Source organism: Microcaecilia unicolor, chromosome 1, assembly GCF_901765095.1.
Source record: "Microcaecilia unicolor chromosome 1, aMicUni1.1, whole genome shotgun sequence".
In the NCBI taxonomy this organism is placed as follows: domain Eukaryota; kingdom Metazoa; phylum Chordata; class Amphibia; order Gymnophiona; family Siphonopidae; genus Microcaecilia; species Microcaecilia unicolor.
Genome location: NC_044031.1, coordinates 163,824,505 through 163,842,046, shown reverse-complemented (window position 1 = coordinate 163,842,046; position 17,542 = coordinate 163,824,505). Strand labels below are relative to the sequence as shown.

General features: G+C 39.1%; 1 protein-coding gene across 7 annotated transcripts in view; it reads right to left on the bottom strand.

Annotated features, from left to right (window-relative positions):
- The window catches only part of STK31 (serine/threonine kinase 31), a 330,310-nt gene that overhangs the window by 117,268 nt on the left and 195,500 nt on the right, over positions 1–17,542 (bottom strand). For 6 of the 7 annotated variants that reach the window (XM_030201926.1, XM_030201936.1, XM_030201906.1 and 3 more), the window contains 2 exons: positions 16,612–16,728; positions 97–216 (listed from right to left, as the gene is read on the bottom strand). In XM_030201926.1, coding sequence (XP_030057786.1) covers positions 97–216; positions 16,612–16,728 — 237 coding nt within the window. The remainder of the gene's footprint in view (positions 1–96; positions 217–16,611; positions 16,729–17,542) is intronic. The other variant, XM_030201945.1, reaches the window with a different exon arrangement.

Below are 17,542 nucleotides of genomic sequence, written 5' to 3'. Positions count from 1 at the left end.
ACCTAAGAAAAGTTTAACGATGCATGTTAAACCAGAATTTAGGATGTTCATTTCTTTTGCACTTGAGACATTTTATCAGATAAAATCAAAACTTACTTCAACACTGGCCTCATACTTGAGTTCCACCACTCTAATGAGTTGTTCTTCTTCTTGAACCTTCTTTATGACATTACTGTAAGCATTTAAGATTATTTTCTTATCCATGTCATCTTGATCCTTCATTAAATCAAACATACACTGATGAATACAAGAATCACAACATTCCTAGATACAGTAAATGTGCTATCAGCATCTGAGTTTTACTATCATGCTTATTATAAGATTGAGATGTATTAAGTAAATCAATACTAGACTCCATGGCACTAGTAAAAATTAAATAAAAAAAAGCCAATCCATCTGGTTCAAAAAAGATATTCTATACATCAAACAAAAATGTAGAGTGAAAGAAAATGGCAAAAATAAAAACAATGAAGAAAATAATTTACACTGGAAATCAACTCTAAGACTCTATAAACATATAATAAAAAATGCTACAATACACTAGTATGGAAATCTAATATCAACTTATCCTTTGAATACCAAATGTATTTCAATATAATTAACACCCTCTTAGATACCCAGGCTATTACTACTTCCAATGAATCTGCTCTTATCGGCTACCCAATTAGCTACTTTGTTTTTTAGCAGAAAATCATAAAAATTAGAGATAACATTATAATGTTCAAAGGAGACCCTATCATAATCACAACCAAATTGGCATAACTGGTATCAAAACTGATAGAAATTGGTCATCATTCTCTCTCCCTTCATTATCTGTGATGAAACCTTTTCTATTGAAACGTTCACCTTCTATCTGTGTACTGCATTCCTATCTTAGTTTTCTTTTAAAAGCTGCACCTGATGTGCTTATAGAATCCCTAAAATCACATTTCTCTCTTTTGCTACCCTTAGGTCATTTCCCTGCAGAAAAAGGGTCAATGTTAACCCCCATCCCTAAAACTCTGCTGGCAAAAATAAGCAATATAACAAATTACAGGTCAGTGCCCTCTATCCCTTTACTAGTAAAGGTGATTGAGAGCATAGTCGCTCACCAATTTATGGATTATCTGTCCTCCTTTTCTCTTCTTCACCATACACAATCTGGCTTCAGACCCAATTTCAGCATGGAAACAGTCCTAACCACATTAATTGTAAACTTCAGGAAAGCAATAAGCCTAGGCAGGAAAATCACCCTTATGCAATTTGATATGTCAAGTGCATTCAATGTGGTAGACCATAATTTGCTACTTGCACTAACAACTTACGTATGGGAGGGTCTGTCCTAAATTGGTTCAGAGGATTTTTAAAATCTAGATCCTATAAAGTCAACTTTCCTAATTCCATCTCCTTCCAATGGGCTCCAGACTGTGGAGTGCCAAAGGGATCCCCCCTTTCACTCATCTCTTATTCAATATTATGATGTCCCCCTTAGGAAAGGTGCTGGATGCCACTGGTTATAATAATTTTATTTATGTGGACAACATACCCATCTACATCTCTTCCAGAATTCTATTGAAGAAGTGTTATCTATCATCAAATCAGGTCTAGACCTGATGGAGAACTGGGCCTCCACCTTTAAACTAAAATTGAATAGAGAGCAAACAAAATTTCCATTATTATCTAACCCCCACCGTGTCAAACTATCAAAACGTAACGAATGATAATGTAAATTATCCATTGGAGTCCCAACTAAAGATATTTGGTATAATTGATTCCTACATGTTATTCGACATCCAAGCAGTCATCACAAAAACCTTTAAAGCAATATGGAAACTAAAAAGAATCAGGCATCTCTTCCTTAATGATATGATTAGAACATTAGTACAAACATTAGTATTAACACACTTCGATTATTGCAATATCATTTATGCTGGCCGTAAGAAATCACCTTGAAAAAAACTGCAGACAACTCAAAATACAGCAGCCAGATTAGTCTACAAGGCTACAAGATTCGAAAGCGCAGTCCCTTTACTTATAAAGTTACACTGGCACCCAATCAAAGCAAGACTAATATTCAAACTATGTACATTTGTTTTCAAAACTATATGGCTTAACCCCTGATTACATGCAACCTTCAACTGATCTCTCCCTTTGCAACGCTCTCCCTGGTTCAAGAGATTATCTAACCCTCTACTATTCCAGTTGCAAAAATGTGATCTACAAGTCAATCTACGTGTCAGGAGTCCTTTACCTCAGTACCAAATGGTGGAATTTCCTCCTGAAATTCATCAAATGGGAACCTAATTATTTGATATTCCGGAAATACCTTAAAGTCTCTCTGTTTATGCAGTTTCTCACATATGATCATAATTAATTTAAACCCCTAATTGTACAATTATTCCAATTTCTCAGTTACATTCTAATTGTTATTATACATGGATGACTATAAATTGTTACCTTTTTCCATCTAGCAGTCATTTCCAGATTACATATTGTAATTACTCAATCTTCATTTACTTTATTACTACTTAATGTATACTATCCTGCATCACTTTTTCTACTGTTAATTACAATAAGTTGTTAGACACAGTGAACTTATCTATTGTGATGTGAGATATAAATAAAATAAATAGAATCCTCTAGTTCTTTAATATATGCACTCAACTAATGTCATGAACCTTACAAAGACTGTAAGACTGTTCTTATACTTTTTCGTCATATGTACATTCAAGAGGAAAAGGTCTTACAATTAATACTCATTTTGGTGAGGTCAAATAGAATCACTATGTGATGTTTTAGACTAGCAAGAGATGGGGCAATTGCAACAGTGCCACTGCTCTATAGCAATATCTACTGGCTGATTTAAAAATATTTTTACTGGGTCCCAGATGAGCCATGGCCTCTGTTTTCTAGAACAATTACTGCAATAGCTACGTTACGTTAGAAAGCAATAATGATGTTTCTTAACTGTATCAAGTTTTCTAAAGACAATATAATAGCAGCCCTCATAGTGCATGATGACATCTAACGAAGCCTGGGGCTGGAAGAGTGTAAATAAACCTTTACAACTTTCCTGGTTGCTCTACTGAGCATGAATAGGAGTTCCAGCATCAGTGTTGTCATGTGGAGCAACTTTAGTTTAGTAAGTAGGTTTTGTGAGGACTGATATCTTGCAGTCCTTGGAGAATATTTGTTATAAGCAAGCAACTTCACCTTTTTTTAAGGACCAACAGGATGACAGTCCTCAAAGGCAGAATCTCTAGCCACAGGTTTCCTTTAAATAAAAAGGGGAAATTGAAAAAAATTCCAACAGGCAAAAACCACACTTTTTTGGCAGCAATGACTTAATCATTTTAACCAAAGCAACACTGAAAACACTGAAGCAAACATATGCCCTATGAATGGGATTGGATTCTAAATCTAAGATAGTCTGTTCAGACTAGATTGAACAAACTCACATCAGGAGTCCCTTTCCAAACAATGTGATATGAATATGTGGACAGAAATCTATGTCATAACTACAAAGGTCATCTTTACTGAGGCAGAGTACAACTAGGCAATTGATGTCATTATAGCTTTCACTGTTAGAAACTTTAACATGCCTTTCCAAAATCAGGTTTACTCCAGCTCAGAAGAAAAATGCCATCTACTATTCAGTTAGAAAATATGCACTTAGCAATGACAACACTGGTTTATTGGGGGTCAAAGGAAGCAAAGTTGGATGGATTAAGAAGAGGGCTAAAGTTTTTCTGCAATCCAGATTGTGTAAGGATTGTTCAACCACTATGGACATGTAACCTATAAAAACATATCAGAAGGATGATTTGACTAGTTTAGGTAAAAATCCAGTATCACCTTAAGTAGAGCATAGGATGAATGCGCAGAATCACCTTATGATAAAATCCTGTACAAGACAGATAAGCCACTAAAGCCTAGAAGCATACCAACTCCGGGTGCCAGTAACTGTTGCCAAAAACAAGATGTTCCAGGTAGCACATTTAAAACAAATATGAAAAAATATACTTTTTCACTGAATGCATAGTTAGACTCTGGAACTCACTGACAGATAATGTGGAAAAAGCAGAAAGTGTAGCTGGGTTTAAATAAAAGATTTAGACAAATTCTTAAAGGGAAATCCTATAAACCATTAAGACTGACCTGAGAAAAGACCACTGCTTATCACTGAGGAGTCAGCTGTATGAAAACCATCTACATTTTGGGATCCTACCAGTATTTGTGACCTAGATAGGCTAATGTTGGAAACAGAATACTAGGCTTGATGAACCTTTGATCTGACCCAGTATGATCCAGCTTTTATGTATTTCAGTTCACAGGAGACCAGTAGCGCAAATGGATCTTTCGTCAGTTGGGTTAGCACCATGTTAAGGTCCACAGACAACAGGTGGCTTGACTGAAGGTTTCAACAGAAGCCATGTGATACAGAATGAAGCTAACCTGCTTATATAACTGAAAATTGGACTCAGAGCTATGCTGGGAATTAGATTTTTCAGAGACCTAGGAGGCTCCCTGGCTATTCTCAATAAAAAAAGATGTTAAGATCATACAGTTAGAATCAAAACAATTCAATGAAGAGGGGAAGATAGGTACGTATAAAGACATTTCTTCCCCTCTTCATTGAATTATTTTGATTCTAACTGTATGATCTTAACATCTTTTTTTATTGAGAGTTATAAATGTGAGTAATTGTAGATGTTCTGATAAAATTTTACGTGATGTTGTATGATAATGATAATTATATTTGTTTTACAGATTATATCATGTATGTTTATATATGTTTTTTTAGAACTTTTAAAGGATTGTTTTATATATGTTGAATCTTTTTTTAAATAATTGCCTTTTATTAGTTGAATCATGCTTATGACCTTGTTAATATGTATGGTTATACATGTTTTTATACTTTGTGTTTTGTTTTTATAGTTTGTACCCGACGCAGCCTGAGGGCGAAACGTGGCCACGTCGGGTATTGTTCCAATAAATGCATTTGATTCCACTGCTTTGTTGTTTTTTATCCCCTCTAATTGCTTACTTAGAACATAGCTACCTGATCTCTGAAGTCCAGTTTAGAATATTTGATTCCTCGTCACACCATAGGCCCTGAGTAAGGTGCCCCTCCATATGGGTTCCCAAACCCAGTTTCAACATTTCTAGACTGAGGACAATTTGAGATAGAAGAATTTGAAAGGAAATTCCTTTGACCAGATCTGATGGGTTTCTGTTAGGGACAATATCTCTATAAGAGTAATGAATGTCACTTCTATGCCAGAGTATGTGAAGTATGATACCATCTGTCAAATTTACATATGCTCCTGAAGATCGTTGTGGGGATGAGAGAGACACCCATGGGGCACACCCAGAGCTCGAGGAATCAAGAGACAAGGTCATCAACAGTCTGATGAATATCACTGTTCAAGTCTCATAACATGATCAAGGTTAAGTTACATTTCTCTGACACTCAAAAGACATACATAGTGTGCCTGAAATCTCACTGGGTTCCTCCTGGTAATCTGGATGCATTTACTGCAACATTTAAAGCACTGGTCTTATGAGATCTGTCCAGTTTGAAGGCTTAACCCTCTAGAAGAACTTAAATGAATCTTTCAGCAAGCCTTAAGAACACTGGCTAGTAAATGAACTGTTGTGATCAAACCTGCAGATGGTGTGGATTGGAGGGGGGGGGCTCTATCGTGAATCAGGGCAAAGAATAATATCAGATCTAAAGAGATCATCAATTATCTAACAAACCATATTACCAACCACTACATCTTGACCCGACTGTGCACTGAAGAATAAGATTTCTTCTCTGGTAACATTAGCATTTCAAAGGGGTTTCCTGACTAGAAGAGAGGTACATTTTTAATGGTTGATCATTCTAAGAGGCTGTTTTTGTTTTGTTTTAAATGATCCCTAAGGTTCTCAATATCTTATATTCACCATCAAGATGTCCTGTGGTGTCTTTAACAATGACTATTTTAGAACCACTCTTGTAGTTCATAAGATTTATTTTTGCAACCCTAGGTGTCGCAAGCCAAATCTTACCTTAAGACTATTGCAAGACAGCTAAGAGATTTCTTCCATGTTGTTGGTACACTTAACTAGAGTCACTATACATTAATATTCCTCAAATGTCAGCATTAACTATTAATCAGATTTTAGATTTTGCGGTGCATTTACCCACCAATTTCTGGGCATCTATCTCACTTGGTATTGGGCCACAATTATTTACAGATTTTATTTACAGGTTCAAAACTCAGCCACGGGGACTGTGATCAGTTTTTATTTACAGGTTCAAAGCTGAGCCATGGGGACTGCCATGGTCCGAGCATGGCAAATGTGTGCCACTTTTTTGAGGAGACTTATCTTTTTCATTCTGAATAGTTTCACCATGTAGTGATGTGGTGAAGATTGATTTTTTTTCTTTTTGGGGGGAGGGGAGAATGCTTCTCAGTGGATTGTGGTTAGGCTCAACTCTTTAGATCCCCACTTGAAATTTACAGCTACAAGATTCTGAAAGTGTCAGAAGCTCTAAATACCATCTCAAAACTAATCATAGTTCAACATGACCATATCATTTCTGCACTCCTCCTTACTCTTGTCTACAGGAATGCTTCTCAGTGACCGTGATTTGGCTCAACTCTTTAGATCCCCACTTGAAATTTACAGCTACAAGATTCTGAAAGTGTCAGAAGCTCTAGATACCATCTCAAACTAATCATAGTTCAATATGACCATATGATTTCTGCACTCCTACAAGAGAGACAAGTTATCACACACATCCAGAGGAATGTTTGACGGAACTTCTACTTTTGTCCAGTATGTTTCATATGTATTGGCTTATGAAGATCTGGTATGAAACAATTCAGGAAGAAGAGTACTTAGGAAAATCTTTCTTACAAGATGGTCAAAGGTATGAGCATCCCTCCCAGAGTTTATGAAGAAGTGGTTTCCACCATTCCCCTAACAAAATCCTTTACCCTGGAGGAAAGGGATCCAAGATGAGACTTTTGACTCCTGCAATTCAGACATCTACAGATCCTTATCATACCCCCAGGATTCCTCAAACTCCAGAAAAATGCCTCCGATAATGCACAAGATATCAACATTTTAATTACCAGTACCAACACTGATGCATCAATTCCATGTCTCCATGATGGATTAACATTTGGATTGATGCTGATATAGCCAATGCACCAATCTTTGTTAAATAGCAGATCAGCATATCCTTAATTTTCCTATGTAGTTCCACTTCAAACACTGCCAATGATAAAGCTGCTTGAGTGCACAAGGAAATATGATATCCCAACTCACCTGAAATCTTATCAATATCTGGGATCTGGGCCCTGGAACTCGGCTGCAATTATTTTATTTATTTATAGCATTTATATCCCACAATTTCCCACCCACGGGCAGGCTCAATGTGGCTTACAACAGTCTGTAGTAAAAAAAATATATGCATCAATTCAGCAAACAATCAGTCAGTTTCTTAAAAGTGTTAGAGAGAAAGGGTAAAAGCAAAGAAGGGAAAAAAAAAAAAGAAAGAGTAGTGGTGATCAATATGACACCTTGACAGAGACAGTTCAGAAGTAAGAGATGCTAGGCGGGATTTGAGCGTAAGCTTTTCCAAATAAAAAGGTCTTGAGGCGTTTTTTGAAGGTCGGGTGATCAGGAGTAAGTTTCACCAATTTAGGTAGACCATTCCATAAATGAGCACTAACATAGGAGAAGGTGGATGCGTAGGTGGTCTTATACTTGAGGCCACTATATACTGGGTAATGGAGATTTAGGTACGAACGAGCTGATCTGTGAGAGTTCCTAGGTGGCAAGCTAATAAGGGTGTCCATATATGCTGGGAATTCACAGTAGATGATTTTATGCACCAGAGTGCAAATTTTAAAAGTGATTTGGTCCTTGACAGGAAGCCAGTGCAGTTTCTCACGCAGTGGTCTTGACCTTTCGAAGCTCAATGTACCATAAATTAGCCTAGCAGCTGTATTCTGGGCAGTTTGTAGTTTTTTTTAGAAGCATATCTTTGCACCCTGCATATATTCCATTGCAGTAATCAAGGCGGCTTATGACCAGGGATTTAACTAAACTGCGGAAGACTTCTCTAGGAAAATAAGGTTTTATACGTTTTAGTTTCCAAAGAGAGAAGAACATATGTCTGGTGGTAGAGTTCGTATGTTGCTCCAGTGTTAAGTTTCTATCAACAATTACTCTTAATATTTTTAGGGTCTCAGAGATTGGTAAGGCAAGCTCAGGAGTGATTAATGTTGGGGGCACGTATTTGTTATAGGGAGAGGAGAGTATTAGGCAATGAGTTTTCTCAGTATTGAGCTTGAACTTAAATGAGTTGGCCCAATCTAGCATGGTGTGCAATCCAAGTCTTATTTCATTGGTGATCTCGCTTAGGTCTTTTTAAAAAGGAATAGAGATTGTGATGTCATCTGCATAAATAAACGGGTTGAGACCTAGTTTGGATAGGGCTGTGGCCAGAGGTATCAACATGATGTTGAAGAGAGTTGGTGAAAGTGGGGAGCCCTGTGGCACACACCAGTCTGCCTTCCAAAGAGGAGATAAGCTTGAGCTGGAGTTCACTTGGTAGGTTCATGAGGTTAAAAAGCCTTTCAACCATGCTAATACATTTCCACTGGCTCCAAAGTAATCGAGGAGCTGCAGTAGGATGTGATGGTTCACCATGTCAAAAGCGCTAGACATGTCGAATTGTAATAGCAAAATACTCTTTCCTACAGCTATTTCCCTTTTAAAGTTGGTCAGGAGTGTGACGAGCACGGACTCAGTACTATGGAGCGGACGGAATCCCGACTGTGAGTCATGCAAAATATTGAACTTATCCAAATACACGTTGTTTGTTTACCATGCTCTCCATTAATTTCACGAAAAGCGGAATAGATGCAATCGGCCGATAGTTGGTAAGATCGTGGCTTTTTTTCTTGACATCTTTGGGAATCGGGGTAAGATGTTTCCATAGTTTACAGGGAACTTTCCTTTACCAAGCATGAAGTTAAAATGTAGTGTCAAATCAGTGAGGAAGCGGTTAGGGGCACATTGGAGTAAGTAGTTCGGGCAAATATCTAGCTTGCAAAATTTCCTTGAGAATCTGCAGAACTCCTGCATGACAGAATCAACAGAAAGGTGTGTGAAGTGGGAAAGGATTATAAAGATGTGCAGTCCTTTTTGTGGGGAAGCTTGAGAGAAGGTATGACTATTGCCAAGATCTGCCTGGCATTGTTTACCAACAAGAACCAATATCTTTGCTCCACAATGGTGTCCCTCAGTGCTGGTGCTAATGCAACAGAATCCTTACCTGCATCAGGCAACATTAGATGATTGTCTGGTCTCAGTGGCTTCTACAGAGTACAACATTCTTTGAACAATAGCCAAACCTGTTAAAAAGTTCTGGGAGTTCATTGTGTGCAGCTCTTGAGAATTTTAGGTGTTTGCACCAAAGGTGGGATCATAGTCCTGATAAAGTATTCTTAGGGTGCCTGCCTCAGGGACAGATTCACTGTCAAAATATGTCAGGCATTTGACTAACTTGGAGTACTTACACCCCCGTTTTTATTTTTCACAAGTTTCTCTTCTAATAAACATATCTGCATAAACATGACAAACCACGCCCAAGGACCCAATCAGTAACACAACTGGGCTCAAAAATATATTGAATAAGAGGTACAGAATCAAGCCTCGTGACAATCCACACTCCAACAAATTGAGAGCAGGAAGCTGTCCCTTCTAGGACCAGTGCTAAGATCTATCTGCCAAAACAGATCAGAATCATAACCAGGAATAACCCTGTACACCTCAGTTCTCAATCTCCTCATCAACAAACTATGATCAACAGTGTCAAAGGCAGCTGACAAATACAGAAACGCTGCTCAAGTACCCAAACCCCTGTCTGTTGCTGTTCTCACATTACCTAGCAGAGACACTATTCAGAGCTTCTGTAACATGACCCCATGTAGAACCCAACTGGCCTGGATGAAATATCTTGTCTTTCACGACAATCTTGCCCAAAAAAACCAAAAATTGGTGACTGGTCAGTAAGAAGCTGGTAATTGCGAGTTCAACTGTGGGCACTGTTTTAAAATGGCTTCACAATGCCTTATTTAAGAGCAACCCAAAAAATCACCTGTCACCAAGAAAGAATTTACTATCTGCTATAATAGGAGAAGAAACTAGTCACCTTTGAACCAACTTTCAGCTCAAAAGAAGCTGGAAAACCCTCTCCCAACTCCAAAACAGGAGGGAAGTTACAACAATCACCACAACTCTAGATTGAAAAAATAAAAAAATTAGAGAAAAGAGACAAAATGTTGTCTCACTATACTATGATTTTAAGATAAATTCTTCACAGCAGAACAAGTATCATCCTTTGCAACCAAGGTTAGCTAAAAGATCGGTGGTACACTAGCACTGTAGGCCATAAAGTGAATGGCAGGACCTGTCAACAGAGTACAGGATGGAGTGTACAGCACTGCGTACATCTAGCAGCGCTATAGAAATGATAAGTAGTAGTAGAACTGTGGGAGGACATGTAATGTTGGTATATTATGATGCAATTTTATAAGTTAAATTCAGCCCTCTTTTTAGTCTACTTACCAAGATCAAAGTGGCTTATACAACTGCTGTGTAATGTGTCTGTTCCTCATAACTTTGGTGCCATAACCACATTAAACTTTCAGGATATATCAGGGCACAATGGTATTTTTTTTTTAATTCATATACATACAGAAATGCATCCCTGAAAGTAGCCTCCATTAGTTTGGTGGAGGGGTAGGGAGAGAGAATTAAAGTACTGCACAAGAAAAAGGAGAACCTAAAAATTAACATAGTACATGACAGCAGATAAAGACTTGTACGATCCATCTAGTCTGCCCAATAAGAAACGTGTGTTGCAATAACACACATTCTTGATCTGTCCTTGCCATTTTCAGGACACAGACCGTAGAAGTCTCCCCAGCAATAGACATACTTCTCAAATACTGGAGATGCAATCGAAGCCCACTCCAGCACATCCAAATATGTCTAGCCATAATCAGGGCACAGATCGCAGAAATCTGCCTGGCACTGGCCTTATTTCCCAATTACTGGAGTTACCATCTTTGCACTGCTAAGTTTTGTTTTGCTTCCAATCTTTTTCCATATAGGAAAGCATTATACTAGTTATGACAGTAATCTGATACTACAAGTTTCACAATTAACCTCTAGCATCAGAAGGAGGAAGTGACGTCACCAACAGTAATGGTCGCTTGAACAACAAACTCCTGCTCCCCTTCAGATTTAAGTGTCCCTATGTCCCAATAAATAACATCGTTAGTGGTGTCCCAGCTTGAGAAGAGATAAGAAGATCAGAGGTACCGATTTTTCTACAGATGGAGGATGAATCGGCAGCCTGACTTATCTCAATTCGGGTTCTCCAGTGCAGCCGTGGACCGCGTGGTGAGCCCTATGATGGAGGCCCCGCAACCGACTCAGTGTTCCGGGAGCTCGTCCCTGAAAGACCTAATTGGGTCAAATGTGGCGCAGGATCGCACGGAAGCACTGCCTATCTCCGAATTTAAAGAGTGGCTACAAGAAATAAGGGGAGATCTTAAAGCTGTCCATGCTGTCCTGGCGTCCCTGGGGGCGGATTTAAGAGGTGATATCCGAGAGTTGGGAGCGAGAATGGAAGAAGCGGAGAATCGGATAGATGAACATGCGGATGAAATCAGTGCGATGAATCGGCAGTTTTCCAAGACTTCAAACATAAAGAGCAGGTAGTGCAGGCGGCTCGTGAAGTGCATAACTTCAAATGGGACTCTTATGCCATTGAAATTTATCAAGACCTAGCTTCAGCCACTTTGAAACGCAGGGCTGAATTGAAGCCTGTCACTTTACAGCTCCGGGAAATGGGCATTACGTATTGATGGCGGCACCTGTTTGCCTTGGTTTTTTACAAGGATGGCCATATGTTTCAAGTTAAGTCCGTAGTGGAGGCTTGAGAGATTTTGCCTGATAGCGGTGCGAAGGACTCTTCAGCAACCTCGAGTACCTCCAGAGAGTCTACTTCAACAACGCGCCCGCAATGGCAGAGAGTTGAGAAGGATCATAAGCGCTTACAGCGCCAGAAATCTGCTGGCCAACTCACATGATTGGATTAAGTGTACTCTATATTTAACATAAGCTTAGTGATTTGTTTGTGGTTCTCCTGTTTTAGGGGCAATTAGCAGAGTTACTATTGGGAAGAACATTTACTTAATAAGATGGGACTTGTTATCGGGGGGGGCGAGGGGGGGCAGGGAGAATGGTTCATTTCCTCCTTCTGTTTTGAGACCTCTCTGCAGTTTTTATAGAGAGGATTTTGATGTTAGGGGTGGGATTGGGGGGGAGGGATGAAATAAAGATTAAAGAATGCATATATCATCTTAAAGCATATAAGTATAATAATTTGGTGAAGGGAAAGAGCAGGAGGCGGCACAGGGATTTGGGAGGGTCAAACAATATAGGGCTCATGTTAATCTGCTTAGTATATTTTAATATATGTACAGATGTCTAACATAACTTTGGTCAGTTTGAATGTAAGAGGCCTTAATATTCCAATGAAATGTCAGCTACTATTTAGGGAACTGGGGCGCTTGAAAGCAGATATAGCTTTAATTCAAGAAACACATTTAAAGCCAGCCCATGAATCACTTTGCAAACATCATAAATATTCCTATCAATATTTTGCTTCTAACACAGATGGTGCTAAAACTAGGGGGGGGGGGGCTAATTGCTCTCAATGGGTCCCGCCCTTGGAGTATAGATAAAGTTGTTAAAGATAAGGCAGGAAGGTACCTGTTAGTGGGCATCTCTTTGGGAAGCCAAAAATATACTTATGGTCCTAATGCTGATCATAGAGATTTCTTTCGCCAGCTGGAACAAGTACTTTTAAAACACAAAGTGGGTCTACTGCTGATTGGAGGGGATTTTAACCTAACTCTCTTATTTTGATAATTCCACCAAAAAAGTGTTATATGCGAAGAGGGATCGCGACCTATTTTGGCCCTTCCTGGAGAGATAGCAGCTGTTGGACTTTTGGAGGGACACTAACCCGAGCGCCCGGGACTATACATATTTCTCACAGGTTCATCAGTCTTACTCACGCATTGACCTCTGGTTAGGGTATGTGGCGCTTGGGCACGAAATTCTGGAACATCAAATTATCTGCTGTACGTGGTCAGACCATAGCCCTGTAGTCCTGAAACTGAATCTCCCGGTGTTGCAAAGAATAGACCTGAGTGGCGTTTAGATGACGCTATATTATCAGAGATGGCTAACATCTCCCAGATGGAATCCCACATTAAGGAGTATATTCAATTTAATGACAATGGTGAGGTCTTCCTAGGTATATTATGGGATGGGCTGAAAGTGGTATTACGTGCTCACCTTATAGCTTTAAAGACCCACATGCAATGAGAACGTAGAAAAGTAGAAGACGATTTGAGGGGAAAAATCCTAGAAATAGAGAGAAAGCTACATGGGACGGATTTACAGCACTCCCCGACATTAGTACAGCACTTGCATAAAATACGGCATGAACTGTATGAGCTGCAGCTGGCTGACATTGCTGAGCAATTGCAGCGAGCTTGGCAGAGCCAGTTTGAATTTGGCAATAAAGTGAGCAAGCTTCTAGCTCATAAACTCAAGAAACAGGCCTTACAAAATCATGTTTCCAGCCTCAAAACTGAGGAAGGAATAATAAAAACCGATCAGTTGCGCATACAAGAATTGTTCCAGCAGTTCTATAAACATCTCTATATGCCTGATGTTGATCCTTCAAGAGAGGAGATCTTAAAGTATTCAGAGCATGGTACATTTCCAATGCTTTCCACGGGAGCTCAGCACCACTTATCTCGTCCTATTGAATTAGATGAGGTGCTTCAATCGATCCATACTCTCTCTTCAGGTAAAGCCCCAGGACCAGATGGGTTCTCCAGTAAGTTTTACAAGGTTTTTGCAAAAATCTTAAGCCCGCTGTTAGTACGCTTGTTCAATTCTTTTAGCGCAGGCCAGCAGATTCCAAAAACCTGGAATCTAGCGACTATTTCAGTAATATTAAAGCCAGGTAAAGAACCCCTTAATTGTTTGTCATATCGTCCTCTCTCGCTGCTGGGTCTAGACTATAAAATATTCACTAAGATCTTGGCCACCCGCCTGCAAAGGTATCTACCATCTTTGGTACATGAAGATCAAGCAGATTTCATTAGTGGCAGACAAACCTTTGATAACATACGAAAGGCCCTTCATCTTATATATAATGCTAGATCTGCTAAAATACCTATGAGTTTACTTTCCTTAGACGCGGAAAAAGCATTTGATAGAGTGCACTGGCCATTTATGTTTGCAGTTTTAGAAAAGATGGGTATTACAGAACAATTCCTTTCTTGGCTCCGTCTTCTATATGAGGAGCCTTGTGCTTCAGTGAAGGTCAACGGTAGGCACTCACCCTCATTTCTCCTACAGAGAGGTACGAGGCAGGGATGCCCTTTGTCGCCCCTGCTTTTTGCTTTGGTGGTGGAGCCCTTGGCCTGCTGTATCCAAGGGCACCCGGAATCACGGGACTATATGTAAAGGGATTGGAATCGAAAGTTTTGTTGTTTGCTGCTGATATTCTATTGGCACTAACTAATCTGGATACCTCGTTTCAGGCTTTATCCTCTATACTGCAGCAATATGAGCAGGTTTTGGGATTTAGAATTAACATGGAAAAATCGGAAGCTTTAAATATTAGCTTGCCTGAGGACCAAGTGTCAAGGCTGAAATCCACTTTTCATTTCGCTGGGCGAAAAGATCTATACGATACCTAGGAGTTAACTTGACATGCAACTTAAATAACTTATATGATGCAAATTTCCCGGGAAAACTGCGGGAACTCTTTGCTGAGCTAGATCGTTGGGAAAGCTTGACGATCTCGTGGATGGGCCGCATCAGTGCAATTAAAATGATAATACTTCTCAAGCTGTTGTATTTATTTATGGCTCTTCCCAGCACTGTTTTTTCAGAGTCTGAGGCGAAAGGTCTTTTCCTATATCTGGAAAAAGAAGCCACCCAGAGTGTGTGCAGAGGTAATGTTTCAGAGACGTGAACAGGGAGGAATGGGGGTTCCCTCTTTTGTAGATTACTATCACGCTGCCCATCTTCGCATCTTGGCGGAGTGGCTTCCGTGGGTAGGGCAAGCTCTGGCAGTTGCATGAGCAGTCGGAGCTTGCTCCATATCCATTAAAGGCTGTCCCCTGGTTGCCAGATCAGCCATTGAGAAGGCTTTCCCATTTGGCCCATCCACTTCTTCGCTGGCCCCTGTTGACTTGGATCGCAATCAGAAAGAAACATTTCCCGGGGAGAAAATGTTTTTTGCAAATGTATATTAGATTTGCTTCGCAGTTTGTCCTGGGGATTAAAGATCCATGCTTTTGTACCCGTGGAAAGATTTTTTAGTTAAAAGAGCTAAGGCAGAGTTGAGCTTGGTTGAGACACCCTTAGAGTGGGCTCTGGCGAGTGGGTCAAATAGAAGTTGTATTTCTAGAATATACAGAGCCCTTTCAACATATCACAAACTAATTGTATACTATCTATCTAAGTGGGAATCTGCTTTGAGTACTTCCTTTGAATATGAGAAATGGGAAGAGATGTTCAAATCTTTGTTCAAAGTGTTGATATCTAGTAATTTGATGGAAAATGGGCATAAAATCTTATATCATTGGTATTATACGCCCAAACGATTATCCAAAATGTTTCCTGTTAATTCAGCCTTGTGCTGGTGGCAGTGCAGGATGGAGGGAGATATGGTTCATGTTTGGTGGTCTTGTCCATGAGCCCAGGAATTTTGGACTATAGTGCTAAAATTTGTGTCTAGCCTATTGGGAGCTCAATATCCTTTCAGGGTGGAATATTGTCTTCTTCATGCTAAGCCTCAAGGAGTGAAATCCATCGCGCATCAGCTGGTTGCTTCGGTGTTTGTTGCTAGCAAACTGGTGCTTGCCGGTGGTGCCTGGAAACAACCAGCTATACCAGGTCTTCGGCAGGTAGTGCAGAAAATGGACTATATTATCTAATGTTGAAATTAACAGCTTTACGTACTGGACACCTAGTATCATATTATTGTATCTGGGACCCGTATGTGCAATGGTCTTCCGGTCCCAACCTCTGTGTGATGTTACAGTAATTCTGGTACTAAAACTTTCTTTATGTGCAAGGGGGGGTGGCGGGGGGAAGGGGGATGTTAAAATAATTGATGTATAATTAAGCAATTTACAATTGTGTTGGAAAAGTTATCTGACTGGATATTTGTCATACTATCTTTGTGTTGTAAAAAAATTCAAAAATAAACATCTAGCATCATTATACTGGAGCAAGAAGATATTACAGTTCTTCTACTCCATAAAACACAATGACCTATACTAACATGCTAATACACAAAAAACAAAAAAAGCAAAAACAAAATATAGGCTATTCTCAGTTCTGTATAGCCCCTTCAAAATTGTCATTCAAGCCTGATTTTTCATCTACAGAATTATATCATATGGTTTCAGAACAACAACATATCTACCTACAACTAGTAAGACAAATACTTACAACGAGAGAAATGGCCAGCTCTTTGTCAAGGAAGGACTTAACCTTTGTTAGAAGACCATCAATATCACCAACCACGTCATCAGAATCCAAGGCTACCTCAGAGGTCAGGTCAAAAGACTTGAAAAAAGAAAAAAAAAAAACACTGCAAACTAAAGATAACAAATAAATGTATTCTCACTTATAAAATGAGATAATCACATGAACAGATATATCAAGGTGGTACATTACAGGTGCAAAGTAGTTACCCGTGATGGCTAAATATGGATATTTATTGGCTTTTTAATAGGAATTTAATTTATAACTATGAGATTTACTTTACAGATACAAAATCTACTGTCTATAATTTTTAGAACATTGCTCCTAATAAAAAGATGGTTGTAGGTGTCCTAAGGATAGATGCACATTAACGCAGAATCTAAAGACCTGAGTTCTAACCAGATCAAAATTTCTCAATTAACTGAAAACACGTATGTGTTCAACACTCTCTCCAAACCTGTGATTTACAAAATGCATGACTCATGTTTGCCAGAAAAAGCTGTTAACGTTTGAAAGAGACCCACTATATTGAATTCAACCAAAGTCCAAATATAATGAGCTAATCTTTGCCAAAAAATCTAACAGAAGACCAAGTAACTAGCAAAAAGTTAAAAACAAACATGGTATGCCACTTACTAGTTGAATGTTATTAGATTATAAAATCTTAGCTAATAAAATCTACAAAGTTCTCGCAATAGCTCCAGCTAATTCAGAATGCCACAGCCTAAATGAAATATTTGTAAGTAATCACACCATTTCTACAAAAATGTCACTGGCTACCAGTTCAAGACTAAATTGAAAACTACCTCTGATCTTCAAGGCCCTTAAAGGAAATGGACTAGAGCACTGAACAAGATCTCCTTCTACAGTCCTCCCCAAGGTGTATCCTTTACCT